This window comes from Musa acuminata, chromosome BXJ3-1 (assembly GCF_036884655.1).
Source record: "Musa acuminata AAA Group cultivar baxijiao chromosome BXJ3-1, Cavendish_Baxijiao_AAA, whole genome shotgun sequence".
NCBI lineage: Eukaryota > Viridiplantae > Streptophyta > Magnoliopsida > Zingiberales > Musaceae > Musa > Musa acuminata.
The window spans coordinates 42,005,375-42,026,128 of record NC_088349.1 but is presented as its reverse complement, the minus strand read 5'-3'; the positions used below and the strand labels follow the sequence as shown (position 1 = coordinate 42,026,128).

Genomic DNA, 20,754 nt, shown 5'->3' with positions numbered 1-20,754 from the left:
TGGATGTAAAAGGTCAGTGGTTTATATTGAAATTTTTTTAATGAAACCAAAGGAAAATCCACTGTTAGGAAGTGTCAAAGTTATCATAAAAATTTCGTAGAGATTTGGATAGAAAAAATATAGTAGCAAGATCAAGTAAATTGTACTATGGTTGGAATTATGTAGTGCATCTTTCATCGTAGAGATAAAAACTTTACGACGAAAGTTTATGCAATAATATAGCAATGATTTTTTTAGATTTTTAAATAAGGATAACTAAATTGCAGCAGTAGTAAGATAGGAAACCAGAACCTGTTACAATTCATTGAGAGATCAAAGGATGATCCGTGGTGGTAGAGATGATAGCGGAATTCGACGATGATCTTTTAAGCAATTGTGGGAATTGCTTTAGGCGGTTGTGGAGGGCTGATGGATGACTGGATTTTTTAATAAGAATAACTAAATTGCAGCAACAGTAAGGTAGGAAACCAAAACCTGTTGCAATTCATGGGGAGATCAAAGGATGATCCATGTTAATGGAGATAACGGCAGAATTCGACAACGATCATTTAAGCAATTATGAGAATTGCTTTGGGCGAATGTGGATGGCTGATGAATGGCTGTGGAAGGGCAGCGAGATGCCAAAAATATTGGTCTAATACCAAGTATTAGAACCTTTACGGATTCTAAGCTTGGGGTTAATCTCTTTAGGAGATCGGCCTCCTTGGAACTCTATAGGGGTTCCTTCCTCTAGGTTTCTGCTCAAAGGCTGCTAAGAAGATTCATATATTGCATATCAAAAGAGGATGAATACATGACTATTTATAGAGCTTCTAAACCCCAACTCTTAATAGGACTCTTACTCAAGACTCCTACTTCTAACCAACTCATAATAAGACTCCTACTCTAAGAAGCAACCTCCCAACTAACCCTAACCCTAGCCGGCCTCTTCACCTCTTTAATAGGGGTTGGGTAGGTAGGTTTTACATAAATTCCCTTTTCAATGAAACTCAATTAGGACTCTCTTAGCTAGAGTCCTAACAAGCATTCATAGTCTTGGCATTTAAAGCGAAAGTCTTCTTCTCTAACTCATTCCAATTATTCATCGGAAGAAAAGACTTCTGAAAGTCGTTTTTCACAATATTCCACAACTCAAAATCCATAGAAATTAGAAAAATTCTCATTCTAGTTTTCCAATAGGTGTAATTCATCCCATTGAACATGGGTGGACATATGATTGAGTGACCCTCTTGGTTGTCGACAAATGTCATCTCTCTTTGGTTTCATGTTAGGATCAAGAGCGGCACTAAGAGGGGGGGTGAATCAGTGCAGTGGAAAACTTTTTCGATTTCAAAAGACTTTGTTTTGATTAAAACCGATTTCAACGAAAATGGTTTCAATTTAATCCGTTTTGGAGAGAATTTGAATATGAAAGCTTTCATAAAAGTGCAAGAGAAGATTAAGGAGATTTGTAGTAATGCAAATTGCACAAATGAAAAGCGTCGGTTTCGTAAAATCTTCATAAGATTAAAATCGATATCGGAAGGTGTTTACTTGAAAGCCTATGTGAGCATAGGCGTAGTAAAAGCACAGTAAGAAGGAGAGGTAGTTTGCTATAAAAGTAAATTGCTCAAAGTAAATACAAACCGAGTTTTAGAGTGGTTTGGTCAATGTGACCTACATCCACTTTTGGATTTCTCCTCCGACGAGGTCACCAACGTCCACTAAAGGCCTTCCTTCAATAGGCGAAGGCCAATCACCTTTTACAGCTCTTTCTCCTTTTGCCAAGTTTAGGAGACAACCCTTACAAGTCTCACTCCTCTTTCTTGGATGGTTACAAGGCTAAGAGATGAAGGAGGAGAACTCTTCACTTTTACAACACTTTAAGACTCAAGAATTCAAGATTATACCAATATTTTTCAAGCCCTTTCATGCAGAAAAGGGTAGGGTTTTTATAGGCCCCCAATGAGTTCAAAATGGGAGCAAAAAAGTATCTCATCTCGAATTTTCGGAGTACTGGAGGTACTACCACATGCAGTCTAACATTGGGCGGTGCCACCGCTTGACAAAGCTCGAAGATCGAGCTCTAGCAGTATCACCGCCTGATAGGGGAGGTACCACCGCTAGCAGCAATAACTACCGACGGTACCACCGCTAGCAGCAATAACTGTCGATGGTACCACCACCCAGTCTGGGCGGTACCATTGCCTAGATAACCTGGGGCACTGCTATCTAGGCGGTGCCACCACCGACCAAGAATTCAGGGGCTGAATGGGCTGCTCAATTCGGCCCAATTCAGTCCTATTAAGGGCTCAATTGGTCCCTAATTAAGTTAATGAGATTATCTCTCAATCCTAACTTAATTTATGCTCTAACTATGATAATTAAGATATAATCACAGTACTTCTTGTTCCGGTGCGTCAATTGCTCTTTCGACGAGCTTCCGGCATACTTCCGACGAACGTCCGACTAACTCTCGGCAATGTTCCGGTGGACTCCCGGCAAGCTCCTAGACTTTACGATGATCTTCTTGGTGAGTTTCGACGAGCTTCTTTGGCAAGCTCCTGGATTTCTCGATTGGTTCCAATAGAACTTCCGACGAACGTCCGGACTTCTGATGAACTCTTGAACTCCCAATGAGATCTCGATCTTGACTCTGGTTCAACACTTACTTTATATCTTACTACTATTGTAGTTAATCCTACACACTTTTCTTAACATATATATTAGATCAAATAATTTATAATTGATTTCATCATCAAAATCCGAGATTCAACAATCTCCCCCTTTTTTATGATGACAATCAATTGATGACGGAGTTAACCTTAACTTCCCCTATTTATATGCCATACTTGAGAAAAGAAATTTTTGAAATCAATGCCTTTGAATTCAAGAAACAAAATGATAAGATAAGTTCATTAAATTTATCGACATGCACATCATGATTCCTATCATGATCTAACATTCTCAAAATGATGTCAAGGTATGACATCCATTTTCAAGTATGATATTTCAAATATAAAAGATGACAAAGATAGCAATTCATCATTCTATGGTAAGATATCAATTGTAAAATAGCAAGTTAAGCTCTAGATATCTTATCATAATGAAAGAAATTTATCAAGCAAACATTTCAAGTAAATATGATGAAATACATTACATACATTTATCATCAATTTATCACATTTTGATATTATTTCTCCCCCTTTGTCATTAACAAAAAGGAGAACAATTCAACAATGTAAGTATGGTAAAAATTCAAGCAAGTTTCACACTCAAAAGTAATTATCATTAAATGTTATCAACATTAAAGCGATAGATTCCATCAACTTCTCCCCTTTTGTCATCACATTTTGCATGAAGAAGAGGAAAGAATGTAAGGAGGGAATCTATTAAGAACTAAATTTATGAAATGATTTGAATCAAGTCAAAAGCGATAAATAAGTTTTCATTAAAAGGATTCATGAAAAGGGTCGAGATATCCATATGAAATCAAATCCCCAATCTTGCAAATAATTATCATACATGAAAATTCATCTTTCAAGGATTAAGATATCCATTGGAATTCTTTCATTTTTCATGAGAAAAATAAGGAAGAATTCATGGGAGAGGAGTATCACATGAAGGAGAAATTCACGAATAAAACTTCATAGTGAGAAGAGCATTACATCAAATCTATTTCTCATTAAAGATTCATAAGAGTAAAATCCGTGAGAGATGTATTTGTTAATGACTTCCATGTATCAAGAAATTTAAATATATAAACACTTCATGCATTTATAAAATATTTCGTCATAGCCTTTCATCACTACTTGCATGAGGTAATATCATTAGTGCTTGTAGCACTCAAAAGTTAAGAATCCGATATTGCATCATGTATGATTAAAACTTCTCAATCATAGAAATTTTCAACATCAAAGTAAATACGATATTGCGTCATTGTATGATAATATGCTCATCATTTAAAGAGATCACAACATCATAGAAATTTTCGGCATCAGAGTAAAGAATCGTTTTAAGTTTACAACATCAAGGTAAACAATTTATTGTCATGAAGCACACAACCTTATTTACATCATCATGTAAAGTTCGCATCATAAGAGGAGAAGTTTTAAGTGAGTGATCCAAAGAATCAAGAAAGTCCAAAAATGAAATTTAACAAATTCATGCATTCGGACAAATTAACATTCCTAATTCTCTTCTAATAAAATCAAATTGTTCTTCACTTAAGGGCTTTATAAAAATATCGGCTAATTGATATTTCGTATCAAAAAACTCTAAGATTACATCATGATTATTAATATGATCTTGTATAAAGTGATGCCTGATATCAATATGTTAGGTTCTAGAGTGTTGAATGAGATTTTTTGTTAAACATATTGCACTTGTGTTATCACATTTTATGGGAATGTTTTTAAGATGAATCTTATAATCCTCTAAGGTGTTTTTCATCCACACAACTTGTGTATAACATCCACTAGCTGCAATATACTCAGCCTCGGTTTTAGATAGTGCAACCGAGTTTTATTTCTTAGAAGACCAAGAAACAAGTACGTGTCCTAAAAATTGATATATTCCAGATGTGCTTTTTCTATCTAATCTACATCCAACAAAATCTGTATCAGCATAAGCAATTAGCTTAAAGTTTTCGAATTTTGGATACCATAATCCTAGATTTGTGGTTCCTTTAAGATATCTATGTATTCTCTTAAATGCTTTAAAATGAGATATCTTAGGATTAGATTGAAACCTAGCATAAAGTCCTACACTAAACATGATATCCGGTCTTATTGCAGTAAGGTATAGTAAACTTCCTATCATACCCCTATAAGCTTTTTGAGAAAGCTTTCTCTGCTTTCATCAATGTCTAACTTAGTGGAGGTACTCATGGGAGCATTGATAGCCTTTGAGCTATCTATATTAAACCTTTTTAATAAATCTAAAGCATATTTTGTTTGACTAAGAAATATACCATTACTTAGTTGTTTGATTTATAAGCCTAAAAAGAAAGTTAATTCTCCCATCAAACTCATTTCAAATTCAAGACTCATACTTTTAACAAATGATTCATATAGAGATTCATTCGAGAAACCGAAAATAATATCATCAACATAAATTTGAATAATAAAAAAAATTATTTTTAACATTTTTAATAAACAATGTAGTATCGACCTTGCATTTAGAGAAATTATTTTTGATAAGAAATGAGATAAGTCTCTCATACCAAGCCCTTAGGGCTTGTTTCAATCCATAGAGAGCTTTAGTCAATTTAAACACATAACTAGGGAGATTATCATTCTCAAATCTGGGAGGTTGTTCAACATAAACTTCTTCAGAAATAAAGCCATTAAGGATAGCACTTTTAATATCAATTTGAAATAACTTAAAATTGTTACTACTAGCATAGGCAAGGAACATCCTTATGGCTTCTAAACATGCCACAAGAGCGAATATCTCTTCATAATCGATCCCTTCTTCTTGGTTGAAACATTTGGCCACTATTCTAGCCTTGTTTCTAACCACGATACCAAATTCATCTTACTTGTTTCTAAAAACCCATTTAGTATCAATAACTAAATGGTCATTTGGCCTCGGAATAAGCTTTCATACCTCATTTCTCTCAAATTGATTTAACTCATCTTGTATTGCGATGACCCATGAATCATCTTTCAAGGCCTCATCAATGCATTTAGGTTCAATTTGGGAGAGAAAAGCGGCATTTGCACAAAAATTCTTAAGATAGGAATGAGTTTGAACCCCTTTAGATGTGTCTCCTATGATTAGCTCCTTGGGATGAGCATCTACATACTTCTATTCCTTAGGTAAGGAAGTTTCGGAAGAAGATGCATCCAAGTTGCTAGGTGGAGAAGGGGATTCATTTAATTCAAAGTATCAAAATTAAGATCATCATCGAAATCATTTTTCTTAGCTTCGGAAACTTCGTTAAAAACCACATGAATTGATTCTTCTATAACCAAAGTTCTTTTATTAAAGATACGAAAAGCTTTAGAAATAGAAGAATAACCAAGAAAAATTCCTTCATCAGATTTTGCATCAGGCGTCCACTAAAGGCCTTTCTTCAATAGGCGAAGACCAACCACCTTTTACAGCTCTTTCTCCTTTTGTTGGGTTTAGGAGACAACCCTTACAAGTCTCACTCATCTTTCTTAGATGGTTACAAGTCTAAGAGATAAAGGAGGAAAACTCTTCACTTTTACAACATTTTAAGACTCAAGAACTCAAGATTATGCCAATACTTTTTGTGCCCTTTCATGTAGAAAAGGATGGGGTTTTTATAGGCCCCAATAGCTTTAAAATTGGAGCTAAAAAGTATCTCATCCTGAATTTCCGGCGTACTAGCGGTACCACCGCCATTACTGGGCGGTACTACTGCCTACACTCTGACATTGGGCGGTACCACCGCTTAACAGAGCTCGGAGACCGAGCTCTGACGATACCATCGATGGCAGCAATAACTACCAGTGGTACCACCACCTAGTCTGGGCAGTACCACTACTTAGATAACCTAGGGCACTGCTTTCTAGGCGGTGCCATCGTTGGCCAAGAATTCAGGGGCTGAATAGGATGCTCAATTCGGCCCAATTCAACCTTGTTAAGGGCCCAATTTGCCCCTAATTAAGTTAGTGGGATTACCTCTCAATCCTAACTTAATTTATGCTCTAGCTACGATAATTAAGACATAATCATAGTACTTCTTGTTCCGATGCGTCAATTACTCTTCCGACGAGCTTCCGACATACTTTTGATGAACATCCAACTAACTCTCGGTAATACTCTGGCAGACTCCCGGCAAGCTCCTAGACTTTACGATGATCTTCTTGGCAAGTTCAGATGAGCTTCTTTAGCAAGCTCCTGGATTTCTCGATTGGTTCCGATAGAACTTTCGACGAATGTCTGAACTTCCAACGAACTCTTGAAATCTCAATGAGATCTCGATCTTGACTCCAGCACAACACCTGCTTTATGTCTTACTACTATCGTAGTTAATCCTGCACACTTTTCTCAACATATAGATTAGATCAAACAATTTACAATTGACTTCATCATCAAAATCCAAGATTCAATATTTCAAACCAAAATGAGAGTGACCTAGCTTTGATACCAATTATTAAGATCAAGAATGACACTAAGAGGGGGAGGAGAGGGGAATGGGGGTGAATTAGTGCAGTGGATAAAAATGATCAATTTAAATAATTTTGAAAAACTTCATGAAACTCTTAGTTCTATGAAAAATTGTTTTGAGAATATATTTAACTTGAATAAACTTGTAAGTGAGTAGAGAAAAGGGGAATGGACAATCTGCAATGAAGTAATGCAGCAAAAGTAAAGTACGCACCAAGAGCACGCCAATTTTATAGTGGTTCGGTCGTCCGACCTACATCCACTTCTGATTCCTCCTCCGTTGAGTTCATCGGCGTCCACTAATGATCTTCCTTCAATAGACAAAGACCAACTACCTCTTTACAGTACTTTCTCCTTTTCACGGGTTTATGAGACAACCCTTACAAGCCTTACACATCTTCTTGAATGATTGCAAAACTAAAAAGAGAGGAGGAGGACTCTTTGTACTTTTATAACACTTTTACACCTCAACACTTAAAAGATTTTTTTCACACTTTGATTGTACTTTTTTGCCCTTTCATGCATAAAAGGGAGCGGTATTTATAGGCCCCAATGGCTTCAAAATTGAAGCTAGAAAGTGTCTCATCCTAGGTTTTCGGGGTACTGGCGGCACTACTACTTGTGTTGGGCGGTACTATTGCCTATATTGGGTGGTACCACCGCCTAGTCTGACGATACTACTGCTTGATAGAGCTTCGGAGACTAAGCTTTGGCGGTACCATCGCTTGGCAGCATTAATTGTTGACGGTACTATCGCCCAGACCACTTGGGAGGCTGAGCCTCAAGTGGTTCTACCGCCCACTTGGGTGGTGCCACCACCTGACAAGGTTCAGCAACCTGTTTGGGTCTTGAATCCGACCCAAACTAGTCCAATTACGGGTCCAATTGGCCCTTAACAGGGTTAATGAGATTACTTCTCAAACCTAACCCTAATCATGTGCTAACTACGATTTTTAAGGTATACACTAAATAAAACAAGCCTGGTAACTTGAGCGTCGGAGGGATTGGGTCAAGAAATCACCCTCAACGTTAACCTTTTATAAGAATTCCTAAGAGACCAAAACCTACCGTACCTAATATTAGAACACACCTCGGACACTTGAAGACCTTTCGTAGATCATCTTGGAGCCATTTCGGATACCTTAGTTTTACAACGATCGTCTCACTAGACTATCATGTGGGCCACACGGACAACTTCACGCCTTCATACAACGTTGTCTCGGTCGACGATATCCAAGCAACAATAATTGGTAAGATAAAAAAAATTACTTTTGTGAGGAAAAAAAACTAGGTAAGAGATATTTTTAGACTAAAAAAATATTAAAATTATACAAATAGGAGATTTTTAGCTTTAATAATCGTGTTCATGAACTTGTAATTAAGGATGATCACATGATTTTTTTAATTTTTAACAAATCTGCGATATATACAAAATTAATCTGCGATATAAACAAAATTAAGACAAAATTAATCTGCGATATATACAACATAACGGATGTGTAACGAAACTGTTATGATTTCCGCTTTTTTGTCCGTTCCGATCCCAATCAAAATAAAGATTGTTAAAGTACTCGCTTCCCTCGGCTTTCTTCCTCGCCCCGATTCCTTCGTTGTCTTCTCTCCAAACCCTAATCGATCGATATTACTCCTCACACACAAGGCTACGTTTCGCCCATTCTTTGTAGATCTGTTGATCCACGAAGGTAATCCATCCCTTCTTGTCGATTTCCCTCTTGCCAATTCATTTCTCGACTTTTTTCTGCTTTTATTTTTTGATCGGATTCACCTCAAATTACCGCCATGGTGGTCGGCGACGACGAATCCTCACACGAAGTGGAACAAGACCCTAACCCAGTTGCGCAGCCAGCTTCCGATGCCTCTCTAGCGGCGGCGGATGCGGCTGTTTCCGTAGAGGGCGATGGGGAGATCCAGTCCCTCGCTCGTAGGATCCAAGAGGCGCTCTCCGTCGGGAAGCGGCACCGTTTCTGGGAGACCCAACCGGTGGGCCAATTCAAGGACGCCTGCCGCGGCGGGCTCCCAGAGGGCCCCATCGAGCCGCCGACCGCCCTGTCCGCCGTCAGGCCGGAGCCGTACAACCTCCCCGCCCTCTACGAGTGGACCACCTGCGACATGGACGATGAACAGACCTGCGCCGAGGTATACAATCTTCTCACCAACAACTACGTCGAGGATGATGAGAACATGTTCCGCTTCAACTACTCCAAGGAGTTCCTCCAGTGGGCGCTTCGCCCGCCGGGTTACTTCAAGGCATGGCACATTGGCGTTCGGGTGAAGGCCACAAAGAAGCTGGTTGCCTTCATTACCGGCGTGCCCGGGAGGATCCGGGTGAGGGAGGACATCATCCGGATGGCCGAGGTCAACTTCCTGTGCGTCCACAAGAAGCTGCGGTCGAAGCGGCTCGCCCCCGTGATGATCAAGGAGGTCACCAGGCGGGTTCATTTGGAGAACATATGGCAGGCGGCCTACACGGCCGGAGTCATCCTGCCGACTCCCGTCACGACCTGCCGTTACTGGCATCGTTCTCTGAATCCCAAGAAGCTGATTGACGTCGGGTTCTCCCGGCTCGGAGCTCGGATGACTATGAGCCGAACGATCAGGCTCTACAAGCTTCCAGAAGCAACTGCGACCCCTGGGTTTAGGAAAATGGAGCTTCGTGATGTTCCGGCAGTCACCCGGTTGCTAAGAGAGCATTTGAGCCTGTTCGTAGTTGCACCGGATTTTGATGAGAATGATGTGGAGCATTGGGTTCTTCCTCTGGAGAATGTGGTGGACAGTTATGTGGTCGAGAGCCCTGAGACTCATGAAGTGACAGACTTCTGTAGCTTCTACACTCTTCCTTCTTCAATTCTGAATAACCAGAATTATTCGGTGTTGAAGGCTGCTTATTCTTTCTATAATGTGGCTGCAAAGACTCCTCTGCTCCACCTGATGAACGATGCACTTATTGTGGCGAAGCAGAAGGACTATGATGTCTTCAACGCCCTTGATGTCATGCACAATGATACTTTCCTGAAGGAGCTGAAGTTTGGGCCTGGTGATGGGCAACTCCATTACTATCTTTACAACTATCGACTCAGGAATGATTTAAAACCAGCAGAGCTAGGACTCGTTCTTTTGTAGGTTGTTGTGGCCATCTTGGAGAACTGGCAGGTAATTGACCTTTCATTTTTGTTCATCTTTTTCTAGTTGCAATTTGCTGCTTTATCTAGTCAGTTTACTGATTGTAAGTCTGAATCCGGATCTCTGTGTTGAAACAGTAATGAATTTGGCATTTGTTTCATGTATCTTTTGCATTTACTGTTGGAGATGTGGTTGGAACTCCGAAATATTTTTGCCTCTGTTTGCTGACGATGACTTGTTATTCCTCTCGGGTTCCATGTCCAAAACTTTTAGCTAGATGCCGGATGACCTTTTACTAGAGAAAGCCTTTAACACTTATTGGTTGATACTGTGCTGACTAAAGTGTAATGTTTGAGCAACAATGTCTTCCATTTTCTATCTTCAAATTGTATGTACTTGTTCTTGCAGAAGTTAGTGGGAACTTCCAGCTGTATGTACTATGTATAATATATCTGGAAAAACTTCAGAATTAGGGAATTTTAAGTAGCCTTAAAATCAATATTGGAAGATGTTTTAATCATTTAATCAAGTTGGTGGAACTAAAAAATGACGAGGCTCTCATGAAAAATGAAAAGTTTAATCGTAGATATTGGATAGATATAGCTCTAAAGATTATTAGAAAAAGCATGACTAGTAGTCAAAATGTGAAAAAATGAATATTGGCAAATAATACTTTATCTAAGCCCAAAGAAGTTACGGTGACAATTGACAAATAACCCATAAGATCTCCTATTTCGTGTTTTGTTTGAATTCAGTGATTTTTGTTTTTCATGGTTGATTGATGTGGAGTTTTGTATGAAATGTTTCACGAGGTGCATCCATTGACTGGCATTTTCTTGTATTTTGCATGTTTAGGTAAAAATAACTCTCTCAATGTGGAGATAGCAAACAAAGTTGTGTATAACTTGACATTGACATTGTTTTGTCTTGAATCCCACTCACTGTTTTTATTGGGTAGTAATGACTGGTTGACTTTTTATCCAAAAACCACTTTGCTCTCCTCTTTGTTTTCCTTTATGAACTTTCTTTTTTCTATTTATGTTATAGCTGTTAAAATTAATATGTTTTTCCATGCAGGACACACTCTAAGCTATAGCAACTACTAATATATGTTGTGACAGATTTCATCTCCTTTAAGTCATCTTATTCAATAAACTACAAAAATCTGTATGTGTGTATCATTGAGCAGATCTTTATTCCATGAATGCAGTCAATGCACCATCACATGGGAAACCCGAGTTCCAGCACAATGGGTAAAATGCATTTTGAAGATATTTCATCTTCTTGGAATACATATTCTGTAATTTATTACTTCAGAAAAAACAGAAACCACTAGAACTTTGACAAGTCATTCTTATAAACTTTTGGATTTATATGAAGAATAGTTTTATCATTATGATACGTATGTCCTCTCTAACATGGTGGTCCATTTCTCACAAACTTTATGGAGTTACAATTTACTTGCTTTGGATTTGTGTTTGATCGGTGCTTAGGGTGGCAGGTGGTGGTATCGTCGCTCAGGGTGGCAGGCAGTAGTATCGCCTAGTGCAGATGGTGGTACTGTCAGTATCTTGAAAATATGATGATTTCAATTTTTGGTTCTATTTCTGAAGTTATTTGGGACCTATAAATATCCTATTCATTTTTGCTTGGGATAACAAGAAAAAGAGAAGAAAAGGGAAAGAATTCTTGAGTTTCTCAAGTGTGTAATCTCTCTTAAAGTGTTGAGTCTTTTCCTCCTAAGGTTTAGAAGTCTTTCTAAAGGAGGAGTGAGGTTTTTTTTTGTAAAAGATGGGTGTAAAGGTTCTTTTTTTGAGCCCGTGAAAAGAAGAAAGGGTTGTAACAAGGATAGTTGATCTTCACCCATTAAAAAGAAGATCGATAATGAAAGCCGATGACCTTGAGAGAAGAGGAATCGGGAGTGGATGTAGGTCGAGACGATCGAACCATTATAAATATGGTTTGCATTTATGTTTATGTTTTTTCTTGCAATCATTTACTAATTTTGTTGCTCACTACTTTTTCTCACATTCCAAGTTAAACGTATTTTCGATATGGGTTTCATCGAACGTAAGTTTTCAAATCGTAATTTTTCATAAGCACTAATTCACACCCGCTTCCCCCCCCTTCTTAGTACTTTTATGGTCATAATATTATGTTCATAGTTGTTGAGTTGAGTGAATTATTATGGAGATAATAATTCATTAAGTCAGAATGAGTTTTGATAGGTGCGATTCATGGAACTCGATATTAGGCCTAGAGGGTCGCACACATATGGTAGGTGTTGCGTCGAGTAAAGGTTTGGATATGAGATATTTGTTGAACCATTATCTTACTAGATATCTAATCAGTCCTTGTATTATTGGATTCTTTGAGTGAAACCCAATAAGAGCAAATAGTGATTATTAGATAGAGATCTATTAATCTAAGAGACTTGAGTAGTTGGATAGAGATTTAGTATCTAATATTACATGATACATTAGGGTTAAGTTGATAGGAACCTCGATAAATAGGAGGGAACCAAAGGGGCATATGTTGAACTTTTTTTGTTGCCACCTCATATTCTCCTCCATTTCTCTCCTCCTCAACCGACAACCCTATTTGGGGCTTGTGGACAATAAGAAGGGTTGACCCTTTATTGATCTCGGTGTAGTCTTGTGATGCGCAAAGGAGAGGAAAGATCACACTGCGAAAGGATTTTCGTCTCATTTGCCATGTGGATCACCGTTAGAGAGAAGGACATCTAACCTCCTTAATCTAAAGATTTGGATATGCGATTTTGGTGATATACAATCTTCCTTAGGTAAATCAGCTCACACGTGTTATGCAATTTTTGATTTTACGAATTTTCGCGTACCAATCTTCACACGACAATTCAATATTGAATTTTTGGGAACTTATTTTGTTTTCTATGTTGAATCGCAGATTTTGATGATGAAATCAATTGATGAATTTATGATCTAATATGTTGTTTAAGAAAAGTGATGTCGGTCTAACTTCGATCATAAAAGGCAAAACGATTGAAGTAGAAGAATCAGATGTTGGGTCGGAGTTAGAGATCAGGCATCGAGTTGAAAGAATCAAACATTGCACCAAGATCGGATATTGCGGGAGTCAACATGCCGATGGATCGGGCGATACGTCGAAGATTCGAATGATGCGTCGGAAGTTTGGACAAAGTTCAGATGAACCAATGACATGCCGATCAATATAGAACTCTTGTCTTTAGTTGGTTATGTCTTAATCATTATAATTAGGTATTAAACTGAGTTAGTTTTGAGTGTAACCTTACTAACTCAATTAGAGGCCAATTAGGCTTCATCTGGGGTTGAGTTGGGCTCATTGGGAGGCTCATTCGGTGACCCATAGTTAGGTCATGTGGTGGAATCGCCTATAAGCTGGAACATACGAAGTGTACATTTTTCGAAAGACTCGACGGTGGTACTGCCTAGACTGGCAGTGGTATCGCCCAAACTGGCGATAGTACCGCCAGTACACAATCTCCCATGTGTCAAGTGGTAGTATCGCCCAGACTAGGCGGTGGTACCGCTAGTTGTTAGTCCTGCAAGCTGTGGTATTGCCTAGTACTGGCAGTAGTTCGAAAATCCGAGATGAGACTTTTTTTTTGCTTTAAAGCTATTTGGGGCCTATAAATACTCCACTCATTCTTGCTTGAGTAAGCAAGAAAAGTGAACAAAAAGGTTAGTGATTATGAGTTGTAAAGTCTTGTTTAAGAAAAGTGATGTCGGACTAACTTCGAACATGAAAAGGCAAAACGATTGAAGCAGAAGAATCAGATGTTGGGTCGGAGTTAGAGATCGAGCATCGGGTTGAAAGAATCATACATTGCTCCAAGATCAGATATTGCGAGAGTCAACATGTCGATGGATCAGGCGATACATCGAAGATTCGGACGAGACACGTCGGAAGTTTGGACGAAGTTCAGATGAACCAATGACATGCCGAGCAACATAGAATTCTTGTCTTTGGTCGATTATGTCTTAATCATCATAGTTAAGTATTAAATTGAATTAGTTTTGAGTGTAACCTTACTAACTCAATTAGAGGCACATTGGGCTTGATCTAGGATTGAGTTGGGCCCATTGGGATGCTCATTCAGTGACCCATAGTTAGGTCATGTGATGGAACCGCTTATAAGCTAAAACGTACGAAGTGTACATTTTTTCGAAAGACCCGGCGGTGGTATTACCTATGTCAAGTGATGGTATCGCCCAAACTAGCGGTGGTATCGCCCAAACTTGCGGTAGTACCGCCAGTACATAGTCTTCCATGTGTCAGGTGGTAGTGCCGGCCAAACTGGGTGGTGGTATCGCTAGTTGTCAATCCTGCAAGCGGTGGTACTATCGAGTACTGGTGGTGATACCGCCAGTACCTTGAAAACCCGAGATAAGATTTTTTTTAGCTTCAAAAGCTATTTGGGGCCTATAAATACCCCACTCATTCTTGCTTGAGTAAGCAAGAAAAGTGAACAAAAAGGTTAGTGATTCTGAGTTATAAAGTCTTGAAAAGTGCTAAGTGTCCCCCTCCTCTTTAAAGTTTTGAGTTTATTCTAAGAGAAGTGTGAGACTTATAAAAGTTCTCTCCTAAACCTGTGAAAAGGAGAAATAGTTGTAAAGAGGATAGTTGGTCTTTGCCTATTGAAAGAAGATCGTTAGTGAATGCTGATGGCTTCAACGGAAGAGGAATCGGGAGTGGACGTAGGTTATGATGACCGAACCATTATAAAATTAGTTTGCATTTATTTTATGCTTTCATTCATATTACAAATTGATTTACTTGCTCACTACTCTTACGAATGTTTTTAAGTTAAATGCATTTTTGATACTAGTTTGATCAAACGAAATTTTCAAATCGATGTAATTTTACGAAAGCATTAATTCACCCTCCTCGCTTAGTGCTAATACAATCCTAACATTTTGTTCTTTCACTATGCGTGTGATGCTGCCTAAGGTTTCCCAACAGTATTCATCTCCTCCATCAGAGTAAACTGTTTTAATTGTAGACCGAAAGAAGTTCTCGACTAACTTTCTAAAGTGGGTAAAGATTATGGAGACTTTAGATTTTTGTTTGAGAGGATATAACCATGTATACTTAGTAAAGTATTCTATGAAAATTACAAAATATAAAATTATCAAAAGAAGTGGTTGGGGTAGGGCTATAAACATCGATGTAGATAATTTCAAATGATTTGAAGTAGATACGAAGACATTCTAAAAGGTAAGACATTATAAAAGGTAGTCTATGACTTTTATTATTGAGACAATCATCATAATGAGTTATAATTCTACTTGATTTAGAATTTGGAAGAGAATAATGAGAAAGTAGTTGTTGTTGAATAGATGATGATGGATGACCAAAACGTTGATGCAACACATCGATTGGAGTAGCAACTGAAGTAAGAGCAGTTGGTTGGGTGATTTGTGAAGCTGATGATCACTCATAAATGTTGTCTTTATTTTGGCCTCGAACCAAGGATTACGTTGTACTCAAATCAAATCCTTCATGAGAAACGAGTCAGAAAAAAATTCAACAGAGGTATTATTTTGTTTACAGAATTGAGAAATGGAAATAAGATTCCTTTTAATGTGAGGTGCACACAAAACATCGAGTGTAAAAGTGGTGTGTAAATTAAGTATTGTGGAACCAGTGTGAGTAATGAGGATTTTATTATCATCACCAATGATGATGTTTTCATTGCCTTTATAGTCGCTGTGGATGGATAAGTTTTATAGATTATAAGTAATATAATAAGAAGCACCAAAGTCCATAATCCAATTATTTGTACGAGCAATCTGAGTAGTCATGATATTTGCTTGAGGTCAATTGGGTGTAACAATAGGCTTGGGTCGAGACCGATAAACTTTTGCTTTGTGTTCGATTTTGTTACAAAACTGGCTAACGACTCTTTGTTAATTGTTATTGTTGGGACGCCAAGGTTATTGATAGTTATTGAAGTTGTCACTTTGATTGAAAAGTTAATAGTGTAATAGAGGATGATAGCTCTACGTGTTACCCATGTATTCAGGAGGCATTTATTCAGTCCGTTATTGAAGTTTTTATTGTTTTGATTGCGCTTTTTTTTTTTTATTGGCTTTAGTTGTGATGGTTGGTCCTATCATCCTTTCTTCTCTTTTCAATTATGTTTTATAATCAATAAACTTGTCATATAATTCTTCAAATGACATTGGTGAGTCGCGTGCTCGAATTGCTGTCGTAAATTTCTTATTTTCTTCTCCTAGACCATTGAGAGTATGGATGACTTTTTCACCACTCGTAGAATGATCTATTAAAGTCAAGTCATCTATAATAACTTTTATAGTTTGCATATAATCAATAATAGTACTGACCAAATCATGTCAATATTGATCATATGATGATATGGTGGAGTCGACAAATCATGTCAGCATTGGTTGAGGTAGTAGATCAACGTTGTTGGACTGATTAGATTTGTTGCGTTACGTTGATGACTACATATTTGTCAACAGTGAGAGAGATCGACAACACCAAGATGCATTCGGTGGCCAACTTCGAAGCCAGGGAGCAACTGCCCCATGGACGTCGCTCCACACGGTTGTCGCCTATCTCGATCCCTATTGTGAGGTTCGCCATTGAGGAAGAACAGGGTGATCGAGGTAGAGAGTGTTGGGAGTAGTGATTTGGGGGTAGGGAATGCCACTTGAGGAGGAGGAGCAGTAGTAGTGAAGATGGAGAGCAGCATTGGTGAGTGCAACGATAGAGGTGCCATAGCGAGAAACTGGTCGCAGTAGAGGAAGGAAACTCCTCAAATGCTCTGCCTTAATGTGGAACAACCAAGGTCACATAGTGGCAAAACTAGGTCACATAGTGGCAGTAGAGGAAGGGGGGACGTCCCAACATAGAGCACTTCGAGGTAGAGAGCGCGAGGAAGAATAGGCGGGCGTTTCGTCGGTGAGGAGGATCGACGACAGTAGAGAAGAGGAAGGGCGAGCGCTTAGGGCTGAGGGGAGCATAGCAGTTCTCTGGGGAGAGGACAATGTTGTTATAACGACGGCAACAAATCAATGGTGTTTGATGTAGATCGACAACGAGAACCAATAAGGAAGCAAGGGGTGAAGTCGTCGAGCAGAGAAGGAGACCAAGCACGATGATCAATGGAAAAGAGATATTACTGTCGTCGAATAGCAAGAATTCTTGCTCAGGCCAATAGGACTATGATACTATGAAGAATTTAGATATTATAAAAGAGATGATAAATATTCATTGAAGGAGAGATTTTCGGTTTCATGATCAATCAGTTATTCAAATATAAAATTATCTCTATCAGAACCTTCGTGATCTTCTACCAAAAAGTAGCAGTTATAAGCGCACATAGTCGTTTAAGCCGACGGGTGCTAAATGTTTGAACGAGAACAACAAAGATGATGTGCTACTCATGAGTTGGTGGTGAAATGACTAATGTTGTAAAGAAATTGGTTGATTGAAGAACATGCAAAGAACTGACCAGAAGACAAAGAACTGTCCAGTTTATCAAGGTGAGATTAGTAGACAAAGAAGAACATGCAAAGCTTTCTACGAATAGATGAAAAAAAGTACTGACCTTACATTTCTGACATTTGATTTTATTTCTTCAGGTGATTGATTTAAAGCAGTCCAATGATGAGCAGTTGATCTTCAGGAGCACATAGGACTGGATGGAAGAACTAATTGTTACCCTTTGAGATCTGCTCCTCAACTTACCAATTAACAGAGGATTGATGATTAAACAGAACCAGATTTTTAAGGATTATAATAGATCAAAATGATATTGCAATGGGAATCAGATCTGTGCAATACTAACTAGTAAAACAATTTTAGGAACATCTAACATGCATAAGTTTTCTGAATTACTTATTGCATCATTTGCACTTCTTCTTTCTGAATTATTTGCAGGACCTAACAATTTATTATTTTTATAGTCCAAAATCATGCACAATAAGATTTTAACTACCGCATCCATTTATCTGAACATAAATTACTCCCATGCTCTGCACATAACTTGTTGGATTACCGCACCATGCCGCATGGCCTGCCTGTGTCAATCCAAATAAGCTTACCCTTATGTGGAGCACTAAGTTGCCACGCTCGGCTTCCATGTATGGCTATGGCTGCTTGATGTAAGGAGATTTAATATTTGTGTGACGTCTGATGGGATGTGATAATTGATCTGAATTTGAATTAGGCAATCAAGATGCTTAAGTCTAAGTTAATTGTAATAAATCCATCATGTTTGTGAAAGTCGATTTAATATTAGGACATGATGAAAAATTTCAATAAAACAAATTAATCATAAATGAAATTAAAAGGTCTCGTAAAGTCACCGTTAGGGTAAGCCTCATATGCATCATGTTATTTAAACTAAAGTGGATAATAACTTAAATTGACTTAGAGGTATAACGATTTGTCACGATCTTAGTTGGAATTGCCTAAGGCGTGAGGTACCCTTGCTGACACGAACTTAGCTGGTTTTGCCTAAGTCGTGCGGCACCCTCGCGCGTCCGTCCGCAAAGGTCAGCCTCCCCGAAGCCTCTCATTGTCCCTTAGGACCAACAAAAGAGAGAACGGGTTAAAGAGAACGCCTCAATCGGGATCCACAAGCAAACATGTCCAAAAAAAAACACTTCATAGACAATGCAAATTACAAACAGACTTTACAAGCTCTGAACAGTGGCACAACAAAGGGTAAAATGGTCCATTACAGACCGAAAAGCTCTCGCACGTGTCAACATGACACAACCTTTATTTACAAGCCTAAAGAGGCCACCAACCCAACTAAAATGGGACTATTAAGCCTTCGGCCGCCCCTTTACATTCTGTACAAGGCATGAACATGCCAAAAGACACGGACATACATAAGCATTACATCAAACACCCTGTTTCAAAGTTTGTCCGTGACATTCTCCCCCACTTATCCCTTCGACGTCCTCGTCGAAGCCTTTGTGAACACTGCAACTTTTCGCCTTTGCTGAGTCTTCAATCTTCTGCTCCAGCTGTAATGCGCCTCCTGGCTCCCAGCTGCTCTCCGCTACTGTTTCTGAGTAGTCGAACCTTTGATCCGCCATGCTGCTTCAACTCGCCAATGACTCTGACTCTGGTGTGGGGTTGGCTGAGTTGTATTGATCCTCGTTGATTCCTGCGGATCCACCAAATGAAGGAAAAGACCATTCTTACTGCGCCAGTTTCTCAAAATTTCCACATGCTGCTTGAACTGGGTGGATGCTTGTTGGAGCTTTAACGAGCATCGCCTCGCAAACTTCTGAAGTTTTAGGTCCTTCCTCCACAAAATCTGCTCATTGACTCTTCTTTCAGTTAGTTGTCACATCCAAGTAGGTTCGTATCACTTCCGCTTTCGATTGGCATTTCGTTGGGAAATGAAGCGGACAATCTACTCTCAGTAGCACTGATCACCGTTGGTGAGGATTTGACAACTATTGTCTTCCATTATCTTCGAAGGGTCTTTGAACTTGTGCAGAGCTCCTCTGCTGGATAGATAAGAGAACTGGGGTACTCGGTTTCGCCCATTCTCTTAAGAGTTGAGAAGACAAAGGTTACTTGACTTCGCCCGCCTCCTCGAGGTCGTACTTCATGCATCGAGCTGGTTACTGGCCTTTGCCTGCTCTTTGCTCACACTTCTGAAGCACTTAAAGTGTTTGCACTCCTTGCGTTGAGTTAGCTACTATGATTCACCTTCTCAATGCGATTGAACTTCTGGAATGCAGGAAGTTTTCACCCCAACTTGGAGTAATTCTCTGATAGATGAGGTCGCCTCTGGGATTGTACCGTCTTCTCCATCAACCCTGCCGCCTACTCCACTGAGTAGCAAAGGTACAGCACCACGTACTACCTGCTTCGTTCCTTGGTCGTGCACTCTTGCATGACCCGAAGTCCTTCACTTACGGCTATCTTGATGAGAAACTTGTTGACACCGGTCTTACGAAGTTTCTTGGCCTCTGCCCTTCAGCCTTGTCTCGGTACTTGGAGATTGCCTCTGCATGCTCCACCTCCTCAGCCCCTTTCACGACCAAGCGCTCTCCCTCCATGAGAGCAAGGGATCAATGACTTTCACGGAAGTCCCGCCTCTGCGGTACCATGGCGCTGCCATGCCCATGGCCCTACTATCCGTCGCCTCGCATCTGAATCCCTTTTCTTCACAATCAGTAGATATGTCTCCGTGGCACTCCTCTGAGTCCACCTCCATTCTAACTGATGCTTGATTTTGGGTAGCTAAGTCCCTCTGGACTCGTCGTCGCTTCTTCGCCCCTTTCGACCCCCTGCTTCAACACCTCTGTGTTCTACAAGCAGCTCCTTCTGGTCGATGGAAAGACAGACTGCACTCCCATGCATGGCCTCTACCATCGCATTGTAGGGTTTGCACCGATTCTGTTCTCCATAGCTTCCTTGGTAGCAACGTTCGCTTACTCGGCCTTGTCCTCTGACTTGCCGAGCTCCCTTAAG

At 39.3% G+C, this 20,754-nt stretch overlaps 1 protein-coding gene across 3 annotated transcripts; it reads left to right on the top strand.

Annotated features, from left to right (window-relative positions):
* Positions 1-8,693: 8,693 nt before the first annotated feature.
* On the top strand, positions 8,694-12,325 carry LOC103973707 (glycylpeptide N-tetradecanoyltransferase 1). 3 transcript variants are annotated; one of them, XM_065137416.1, is made up of 2 exons: positions 8,694-10,293; positions 11,765-12,325. In XM_065137416.1, exon 1 carries the CDS (start codon positions 8,923-8,925, stop codon positions 10,261-10,263), a length of 1,341 nt encoding a protein of 446 aa, XP_064993488.1. In that variant the 5' UTR covers positions 8,694-8,922; the 3' UTR covers positions 10,264-10,293; positions 11,765-12,325. The 3 variants fall into 3 exon arrangements, with proteins under 3 accessions (XP_064993488.1, XP_009386625.2, XP_064993487.1); XM_009388350.3 differs by lacking the exon at positions 11,765-12,325 and adding an exon at positions 11,474-11,659; XM_065137415.1 differs by lacking the exon at positions 11,765-12,325 and adding an exon at positions 11,341-11,477.
* The last annotated feature ends 8,429 nt before the right edge of the window (positions 12,326-20,754 follow it).